This window comes from Coloeus monedula, assembly GCF_965178545.1.
Source record: "Coloeus monedula genome assembly, chromosome: 26".
Classification (NCBI taxonomy): Eukaryota; Metazoa; Chordata; class Aves; order Passeriformes; family Corvidae; genus Coloeus; species Coloeus monedula.
In genome coordinates, this window is record NC_138806.1 from 6553327 (window position 1) to 6563825 (window position 10499).

The 10499-nt window shown below is 44.3% G+C and overlaps 1 protein-coding gene across 3 annotated transcripts; it reads left to right on the forward strand.

Annotated features, from left to right (window-relative positions):
* Nucleotides 1-9: 9 nt before the first annotated feature.
* Nucleotides 10-10496, forward strand: CCDC47 (coiled-coil domain containing 47). Of its 3 annotated transcripts, none has more exons than XM_082297342.1 (13): nucleotides 10-119; nucleotides 2237-2502; nucleotides 2624-2731; nucleotides 3570-3744; nucleotides 3931-4052; nucleotides 4606-4671; nucleotides 5418-5519; nucleotides 6363-6473; nucleotides 6784-6869; nucleotides 7599-7657; nucleotides 8184-8293; nucleotides 8466-8633; nucleotides 8912-10496. In XM_082297342.1, the coding sequence occupies exons 2-13, from the start codon at nucleotides 2242-2244 to the stop codon at nucleotides 8990-8992; spliced, it is 1449 nt and encodes a 482-aa protein (XP_082153468.1). In that variant the 5' UTR covers nucleotides 10-119; nucleotides 2237-2241; the 3' UTR covers nucleotides 8993-10496. The 3 variants fall into 3 exon arrangements, with proteins under 3 accessions (XP_082153468.1, XP_082153470.1, XP_082153469.1); XM_082297344.1 differs by lacking the exon at nucleotides 10-119 and adding an exon at nucleotides 133-299; XM_082297343.1 differs by lacking the exon at nucleotides 10-119 and adding an exon at nucleotides 345-650.
* The last annotated feature ends 3 nt before the right edge of the window (nucleotides 10497-10499 follow it).

Sequence of the window (10499 nt, forward strand, 5' to 3'; positions counted from 1 at the left end):
CGGCGGCCGCGCGCCCCCCCGGCGCACGCGCACCGCCCGCAATTGAAGCAGCGGGGAGTGAGGGCGGTGGGACCGGGCAAAGACGGGAGCGGGAAAAACGGGAGCGAAGCCTGGAGAGGGTAACGTCACCGGCAGCCCCGGGACCGCGCTGGGTCCTGGGTGGTTCCCGCGCCGCAGGGCTGGGCTCGCCCACGCGTGTGTACCCGCGCACCCCCGCACATGCGGCGGGGCCGGCACTGCGCATGCGCCCCGGCACGGCGGGCGCGGAGCGGAGGGTGGGGGCCGGGCCCGTGACTCAGGTAACGCGACCCCGGCCCCTGCGGCCCCGCCGGGACGGGACACCCCGCTCCCACCTCCCCCGGGCGGCCGCGCGGGGCTCGCCGCCTCCGGGGAGCTCGGTACCGGCGGTGCCCCCTGGAGGGGCAGCCTCGCGCGGAGGGCACCGGGCGTGCGGGGCCTGTGCTGCGCCCCGCGGGGCGGGAGGAGCTGGCGGTGGGGCCGGGGGGTGTCGGCACTGCCCCGGGGGCGGTAGATCCCTGATTTTATCTTGTTGACCTTGACTCGTGTTCCGGGAAGGAACTGGGAACGTCCCTGGAGCGGCGGAGTAACAAACACCGCCGGTGGTGTTCCCGCTTCGGGCGGGGATCACGGTGAGGGTCCGACCTGCTGGGGACGGGCGCTTCTCCAAAATCTGCCGCTGAGCTCAGGTCTAGGCTCGAGATCTACTGAGCAAGCCCGAAGCTGCTGAATGTTCAGCACAGGGAGCAGCAGCAGCAGCGTTTGCCTTCGGATTGTTTGAAGTAGTTTCTCTTGCCAATGGGGTCTGGGCAGCCGGTGTGGAGATCGGAGAATGAATCGGTTGCAAGGGACAGTCGGTAGCGTGTGGGTCGTGGAGGGCCTGCTGAGGATAGTCTGCTTCCTGGAGTTTGTACTTGGAACCCATTCTGACAGACTGCTGAGTTAAGGGGGTGCTCCAGCTCTCACCCACCTCCGGTTCAACTGTATCCTTCGAATTGGCTGCAGAGTTTTATTTTGCATGAAGCTGTTTGGAGTTGTCAATTCTGAAATTGTCTTCAATTCTGAAAGTGGATGTTCTCAAATAGTCTTGGAATTCTTACTGTGAAACTGTTAGAGTATGGGCAAGCAGGTGGCTCTGTTGTCCTGTCGTTTTAACCTCTGAGTGCAAATTCTGTCCTATCTAAATAGTATTTTGGGGTTTTTTTCTGCTTAAATTCACATAAAATTGTGAGGTTCTCACACAGTGTTCCAAATTCCTGGGCTCGGCCTTGCTGAACTTTCCATCCTGATTAAGGTTCTGTAAACACATTCTGTGCAGGTTTTTGCTGAAGAGAGGAGTCTTTGGCAAAGGTGTTTATTTTAGTCATCCTTGTCATCCATAGCAGTGGGTTCCCTGCACGAGGCACTCAGAGGAATGCTGGTCAAATTTAGAAACAAATCATTTCTATTCTAAGTTTGTAAGAGAACACTCTGATTAACATTCAGGTTCCCACTCAGATCTGGTTGCGGGAGGGGGTAAAATGAGCCTGACAGCAGAGCCCAATGCAGCTGATCCTCTGTGTCTGGTTGTGGAGTGCAGCTGGGGGGTTATTGCTGCCTTTTTTGGACCTTGGAGAAGATCCCCCCAACCTGAATGGGAGGTTGGGACTGTTTTGAACTCAAGCAGAAGAGGCAGGAAGCTGAGGGCAAAAAAAGGTGAACTGACAAACTCTGCAGGTTTCTGGCGGATGTGGGAGGAGCTCTGGGCTCGTGAGCCCGCTTACTCTCTTATTCTGGGGAGTAGTGCAATATATACTGCTGCTGTTACACATTAAATGCTCTGAATGTGCCTAATTGCTAATTAATAACAGCTATAGACACAGTTGTGGTCTTGGAAGTGAGCTGGCAGAGCTAGCTGAGACATGCTATTGGAGAGTCAGTTTTGTAGCAGAACATCCCTGCTTTCCTTCTCAGCTCATTTGAACAGTGTGGCCAGATGTGAATTTGCTGCTGCCACAAGCAACAGAGTTCAGAACCTCCAGAGTTATTTTGTTCTTGTAGCAGTAGTCACTTTCTTTATAGAGAAGATGGCAGGATCAGGCAGGGGTTTATTTCTCTCTCTGGTCTGACTCTTGTAGTGTTTTCAAATTGTGCATTGTGTGTTGGGGATTACTGGAGGTGTGATGTAATGGAATGGACAAGGCCTTTTTGCAATGATTGATTTAATTCTTTTTTCCAGTGAAAATGAAGCACTTACATATTTTTATCGCTGTCCTGTTCATTCCATGGAGCTTTTCTTTGGCGAAATATGATGAATTTGAGGATGGAGATGACATTTTGGAATATGATGATAATGACTTTGCTGAATTTGAAGATGTGAATGAAGATACAGTCACAGAGTCTCCTCAGAGGATCATCACTACAGAAGATGATGAAGAAGAAGCCACTGTAGAGCTTGAAGGTCAGGATGAAAATCAGGAAGACTTTGATGATGCAGACACACAGGTATGGCCTTGTCCCCTTCCTCTATGTGTTTTCTAATAGTGTCTCTGCACCTTTCTTTCTCTTTTAGGATTTTACTTGCTGGGCTTTGGATTTTCATACTGTTGGTAATTTTGTCCTTTAGGAAGGTGACACTGAAAGTGAACCATATGATGATGAGGAGTTTGAAGGGTATGAAGAGAAACCAGATGCATCTCATGGCAAAAATAAAGACCCCATAACAATAGTTAATGTACGTATAACTGTTGATCCAGTTTCTATTTGGAGTTTCATCACTTATTTTCTTAAGACAGTACACCAGGAATGTCACTGAAGTACTAATATGCACTTACAATGAACACAGTGTGGTTTTAGCTTATTTATGGCTTAAGTGTCAGACTAGAACTTGTCAGCTCTGTTGGTTTTTAAAGCCAGTCTCTCTGCCCATGCTGCATCACCTTTTTGCCTCCCAAAATAGTCTTTCACAGAACGATCAGGTACTCAAGGTCTGCATTTTTGTTACCCCTGAGATCTCTTTTTAGGTATTATAGCTGACCTTGGCAGTGAAAATTAAGATTTGGGTATTTTTGTGACTCGAGGGTGGTACAGTGATAGCAGAATGGCTAATTAGCCTCTGAAGTGGCAAGGTCAGGAAGGCTTCCCTGCTCCCCCATGGAGTCTGTGGCTCTGTGTGGCATGCTGAGAATGTTCCTGGGCACTGGGTGTTAGTTTGGATTTCCAAAGAAGTTATGATCACATAATGCTGTGATGGGCAGGGCATCAAGCCCAAATGCTTGGTGAATTGAAGTGCTGGGCTGCTTACTCTGAGGGATGTGTGCTAGCCCAGGCTCACTTGGAAGTGAGTGCTGTGTTTGTATTAAGCAGGTATTTTGGGAATGCTGTTATCAGTTGTTTCCTGTATGATTACTGTGCCCCAGTAACCCAAGTGCCTTACGTAGGCTTAGCTCTCTCGTTAGCTTACTGCTGTGTTGGGGATGGAGCTTCTCCGGTACTCTGTGTTTCCCAAATTTTCATGTGTATAAAATCCACTCGTTCAATATGTAAATCACGGTTTCTGTTCCCTTACACAGGTCCCTGCTCACCTTCAAAACAGCTGGGAGAGTTACTACATGGAGATCCTGATGGTAACAGGTCTCCTGGCTTACATCATGAACTACATCATTGGGAAGAACAAAAACAACCGCCTGGCTCATGCTTGGTTCAACACTCACAGGGAGCTGCTAGAAAGTAACTTTGCTCTTGTTGGTGAGTTCCATAATGACACAGATCTAATTTTAGTATTTGAATAAAGCTGGGTTTAGACTGGCATTTAGGCTGTAGAGAATCCTTCTCTGTGCTGGGGTATCGTGAGCTCTAAGCCTTCTGCTGAACTATGGTGTCTCAGTTTGTGAGTTTAGATTGCAGTTCTCTGTCGCTGTTGTTTTTCCTCAGGGGATGATGGCACTAATAAAGAAGCTACAAGCACTGGGAAACTAAATCAAGAAAATGAACACATATATAACTTGTGGTGCTCTGGAAGGGTGTGCTGTGAAGGAATGCTCATCCAGCTAAAGGTAAGAATGAGGGAGTTTGTGATGCTGTTTACGTGTCACCAGTTGTCAGGTTCTAGAGGCTTTTCCATTCCTGTGTGAGCAGCAAGGAATCCCAGCTTGGCATTTGTGCTCACATGCAGATACAGAGTTCTGAATACACACACAGGGGAGGGAAAACTGGTCATCTGAAGGTCTGTACAGACCTGTATTCTGGCCCATAAAGCTGGCACCAAAGAGCAAGTGCTTGCAGAAGGAGTATAGAAACCAGAGGTGTAGTGTGAACAGAGATAACTGTAGGCTGAAGAGCCCATCTGGCACTTACAGGGATAAATGGACCAACAGGAATTCCAATGAGGTACAGCAAAGACAAATACTCTGCACCTCGGATGGAACAGTCCCACAGTTCATCTTCTGACTTGAGGGAACAAAACCCTGAGAAACTTCCAGTGCAGAAAGTGGGCCTGCTTTTGAGCTGTACTGGTCACAGAGGGAAAACTCAGCTTAGATATTAGGAAAGAATTTTTTACTGTTGTCTGTTCAGCTGTTTTCTGTGTTTACCACCTCGTGTTTTTAGTTTCTCAAGAGACAGGACCTGCTGAACGTCCTGGCGCGCATGATGAGGCCGGCGTCGGACCAAGTGGTGAGTACTCAGCCCTTCAGGTTAGCTCTGATAAGCTGTTGTATTCCTTTGCTTCTGCTCTGCCGCTTTTGATTGTTCCAGGTGATTTCTGTAGTATTCCATATCTTCCAGTTCAGTAACTGTTAAAACAACCTCAAAGAATTGTTTGTATTTCTTTCCTGCCTGTGAAATGCAAACTGCTGATGACTGGAAGTTGCTTTATCTGTGGATTTTATCGTTTGAATGGTTTCATGAGCAGTCTATCATGATTCAAGACCTCATCTTGATAAAAAGTGGTTTTACAATCTGAAATACTTAGTGATTGTTTGTCTCTCTGTTCAGTCTGCCGGAACAGGACTGCTTAACCCATATGTTGGTCTGGATATTATATTCTTAATGTTACTTTTTGCCTTCCTACTTGGTCTTAGAGAGCATAAGTGCCAAGAGAGGTTACATTTGAAGAACACTGTGTGCACTGTGAATACTCTTTCCATGCATCTATAATTGTATTTACTTATTCTAATAAAAATAATTAATTTCAAATTAGTTTTACAACTCTGCTGTTCTAATCACCATCATTACAGCACAATACTGAATTGTGTGCTCAGTCTAATTAAAAAGCTCCCTTACTTTAAGACACACTGAAAAGCTTTAAATCAACCACCTTTTTCTTAGGTGTGTCTCTCCTTGCTTAGTCCTTGTTCTTAGGAATCAAAGTGTCAGACAAACATTGAAATCTGACCAGGGCTAATAACTTTGTTTCACAGCAAATAAAAGTGACAATGAATGATGAAGATATGGACACGTATGTGTTTGCTGTTGGAACCAGAAAAGCACTGGTGAGACTTCAGAAAGAGATGCAGGACCTGGTATGTACATGCACATTGATAAATAATAGCATATAAGAATTTAATCTGCATATTCATTGTTTTCTTGGGAACAGCTGAAAACCTGTGACTGACCTGTTGGAATTTGTGGGGAAAAGACATTTTCATCTACAGATAAAAGTCTAATGGAATCAAACATCAGAAGTGCTCCCTGTGTCAGATCTGCAGGGAAAGAGGCAGTGGAAAGCAGCTTACACCTTTCTTTTGGGGTGCAGTTGGTTTAGGAGAGGCTGCAGTATTTTGTCAGCATACATGAGTGTTACTTCACCTCATTTAATTTGCACAAAAGACTTCTTCAAGAATTGAAAAGTAAACTTAATTAGTGATATGTGATGTGGAAAATTTAGGTTTAAATCATCTGTTTTTACATGATCTGAAATTAAAACTTCCCATATGTTCAAGCCCTGAAAAGAATTGCAGAGCTTGCAAAGAATCCAGTGATAACAAGCACTGCTTTGCAAATCTTTTCTCTCAAGTAACAGCATGAAGTGTGGTTGGTAGGATGCCAGTTTTTGTTCTGTTATCAAACAATGTAAGCAAAATGCCTTAATCCAATTTGAACACTCCAGCATGGATGTATTAGAATTGTTTTATCTTCTTCCTTAAAGTGCTGCCTTCTGAAGGAAAATAGTAACTTAAAGACTGTTGATGCTGTGTGCTTTACTTTGTTTGACATGTCCCCAGCCAGGCTGAGTGACTAAGTATATTTTTTGTTGTTTCTTTTCAGGTTCTTTTAGGGGTCCCACTGTTGCAGAACAGTTCAATCTGATAAGATACTTACAGGCTTGTGTTTGTTTTTCTTTCTCATTGTTCTCTTTGAAACAGAGTGAATTCTGCAGTGATAAACCTAAGTCTGGTGCAAAATATGGGCTTCCAGATTCGCTGGCTATCTTGTCAGAGATGGGAGAGGTCACAGAGGGAATGATGGACGCTAAGGTAAACTTGAATGAATTAATACAAATACTCCTTGGTAATCCTGGCATTTACAGCTTGTATGTTCTAAAAAGTTAAAAGGAAAAGTTAAAGGAAAAAGTTCACATCTTTATCAGTGTCACTGTGGCAAGCTGAGCACAGCAATTTCCTGAGTGACATACAGAACCACAGAATGGTTTCAGCTGGAAGGGGCCTTAAAAATCATCCAGTTCCAGCCCCCTGCCATGGGCAGGGAACCTGGCAAACCCATATGGAGTGGGTAGGCTGCAGCTGGATTGGTGCTGGGAAAAACTAATCCCCGTTTTTCTTTCAGATGATCCATTTCCTCACACACTACGCTGACAAGATTGAGTCTGTCCAATTCTCGGACCAGTTCTCCGGTCCAAAACTTATGCAAGAGTACGTATAAAGGCAGAGCTCTGTTCAGGCTGATTCTCAGCTGTGCTTTAGCAATACACAGAGGCAGCATCTCTGCTGTTTCCCTGAGCCTCCTAGTCCAGAGGTACTTTCAGGGGCTGCTTCAGAACTGCCAAGTGGTGGGTGATGTATCTTATCTGAATTACCACATAGGTTTTTTCAAGGGTGTATTATGCTCACAGGCGTATAAATAAATGAACATAAAGAAACATATTTTGATTTAATTATAAGACAGCTTATGTGTGTACCTTGTACTAAAATTGTGAAGGATCTGTGAAATGTAGGCCTTAGATTTTCACATTAGAATACTGTGGGATTTGGGGCAGTGAATACTTAAACTCTTGAGAAAATATTTTGTTCTCCCAAAATATTTAGAGATCTTCAGTGGTATAAACAACAAGGGGATGTGTGAAGCTGAATGTAATTAAAAATATACAGGCTTTCGTAGTGCTCAGATGCCCTCTTGACACTCAGGGGGGCTGGTGCTGTATGTTTCCACACTCATGCCTTTCCTCTGCAGGCTCTTGGGTAAAACACTTCAGCAATCCGAATAGTTTGAAACTTAACTTTGGGTTATAGCCAGGCTTTTAATGTTTATTTTATTGAAGTACTTTCCAAGAGTCTTTTGGGTTTTGATGAGGTTTTTCCAACCAATGGTAGTTACTTTGTATTTTTCTTCACTCATTCCAAAGATTTGTTTCTTTCCTCCAGGGAGGGCCAGCTTACAAAACTGCCCGAAACTAAAAAGACACTTCTGTTTACATTTAATGGTAAGAGAACTGTTGTCTGTGTGTGTCTGGGGGAGTGTTGGGCTTTATTTGTGTAACTCACATGCTCATGATCTGTCACCTGTGGAAGATAATGTGTGATAAATTACTTCAGTGCATGCAGAAGGATCATTGATTGATAAACAGAAGGCAGCAATACACTGCAGACCAAGCACCATATTGTTGTGATAACAGGACACTCAAGTCTTGTTGTTATTGACCTCAGCTCACACTCTTCTCTCTTGGGGTGGCTTTAAAAACCACAAGCCTTGCAGTTTGAACTTGCGCAGGCTCAACTGGTTTACCCTGGTTTGAAGTAGAAGTAGCTCGCTGGGAATCTATTCTAGAAAAGAATAGATCATCAAATCTCTTCAAAATTCAATCCCATAGCTCCAAATGAAGCTTCCTAAAGAGTATGATAAGAGCATCTTTATTTCATGAACAGTGTGAGCCATAAGGGAAGAGTATCATAGCAAGTAGACAAGTACTGCCAGTCTGTCTGAATGAACAAGGAACTCTTTTATTTCAGTGCCTGGTTCAGGCAACACTTCCCCAAAGGACATGGAGTCTTTGCTGCCTCTGATGAGCATGGTTATCTACTCCATTGACAAAGCAAAGAAGTTCCGGCTGAACAGAGAAGTAAGTAGTGTCTGGTTTTCTGTCTTCTGAACATTGTGTGGAATTGGAACCATTACCACTGGATCCTTCTGGATCCACTGGATCCTTCTGTTTCTTGTATAACTGGTAGAGATCCTGCATCCTGCTCATGGGGAAATCAGTACAAACTGCATTTGCTTTTCTCTGTGCAAAGGGTAAACAAAAAGCTGACAAGAACAGGGCTCGGGTGGAAGAGAACTTCCTCAAGCTGACTCACGTGCAGAGACAGGAGGCTGCCCAGTCCCGCCGAGAGGAGAAGAAACGTGCGGAGAAGGAGCGAATCATGAATGAAGAAGATCCTGAGAAGCAGCGTCGGCTGGAGGTGAGGTGGATGTTCACAGTGGTACAGGCTGCTGGCAGATCCCTCCTAGGAGATCTCCAGGGCTGCCCGTAGGCATTGTAGCAGTGGCAACTTTGATTTCTGTTTGCTGGAGGGCAGACAACTGTCAGGGTCTTTGCTGCTGCTTTCTGAAATACATGAAGGCTCCCGGTGAGATGTGAACCCAGTGCTGGACGGCTTTGTTGTTTGGCTCTGAAATGATCTGCTTGCTCTTTGAAGAGATCACCCGTGTTTATTCAGATCCCTGTCCTTGCCTACAGGAAGCTGCTCTGCGGCGTGAGCAGAAGAAGCTTGAGAAGAAGCAGATGAAGATGAAGCAAATCAAAGTGAAAGCCATGTGACTGTCATGAGAAGCATCTCAGTGCCACCTGTGGAATTGTTATTCACGGGGTACAAAGACCTACGTAACTCCATAATCCTCTGATTCCTTGAACACTAGTAACCATTAAGAGAGAAGTTCTTGCATTGGTGTTACTTATTTAAGTATTACAGCAAAATGTGTGGAGAGCTTTGTCTTGGCAGTTCTGTTCCAGATGGTACAAAGTTTCGCTACTTGTCTGTTTAAAAAAAAATTGCAATATTCTTGAATGCTTTTTGTCATTTTTTCTTTGAAAACAGAAGATTGTAAACCTGTCCATGTGTGCTGGTAACATATTCATGCTTTGGTTTTAAACTTTGATTTTAGTGATTGTGAGGGAAAGGGGAAAAACTTAGGGGGAGGAAAACTGCACAATAAACATTTACTTGCATTTATTTGCATCAAGGCACAACACTTAGAGCCTTCCATACCCAGTATGGATTCTTCAGGGATTTAAGCCCAGCAGAATAGAAGTTCTAATAGAAGTAGAAGATTTTTTATCTTTTTTTTTACAAAGGCCTGAAGCAGTATTAGGTCACCTGGGGGCATGACTGGCTTATGTGTGTAACACAGAGATGGTTAGAACCAAGGGAATGGAATACATGGACAGTTTCCTACTTGTGTGTTTGGATGCTGCAAACTTAACACAGTGTGAAGTCTGTGATGTCAGCATAGTGTTCCTTCAGGAGTGAGTGCATGGTGAGTTAGCAACTCAGCCAGCTTTCCTTCAGTGTATTTAACTGTTCAAATTTGCCTCAACCCCTTCTCTCCCGATCTCAGCAGCTGCTGCCCAGTTCACTTCAGCCAGGAGCCAGATCTAGTGGAGTACCTGCAACTGCCAATCTCCCCAAGCCAGTGAAAACGTTTCAGAGGATACTTGTCCTCTTCATCTGGTCAGTGATCACTTCAGGGTTTTTGAATCTAAATGGGAAGAATGAAGTGAATGCCCTGTGCAAGCACTTCGCTGGGAGAGCTCTGCATTTTATAAATGCTTCCTGTCCAGAAGGCATTTTATTGTTGCTTGTAACAGACTTTTAACAGTTTTTGTGGGGAAACAGTGTCCTGTGTGTTCTTGTTCAATACTTTGTGGAAACTTGGTTCTGAGGCAATAAGAATTAGCTGCTGTTGAAACAGCAATTGCTTAAACTTCTTGTTCCAGCACAGGATACTTCACCCTGATTGAAATGCAAATGTCTGTAACCTGGTACATGCAAATACATTAATTTTATAATGGTTGGTTAAATTATTTAAAACCAAAACTAATGTAGATTATGTGAAATTTTAGCACTATTTACCTTTAAAGATTAATATGTTATTGTTTCACAGAGTTCTTTGAAAGGAAATACTAGTTTGTGCTCTTTTAAGTAAGTGGACAGCTTTCCTGAAGTCCCATCCAGTTGTGGGCCATGGCAGCTAATTTTGTAATACGAACATTCAAATGAACAATCTAATGAATAGTAAAATATAATTGAAACACTCCTGCTTTACTT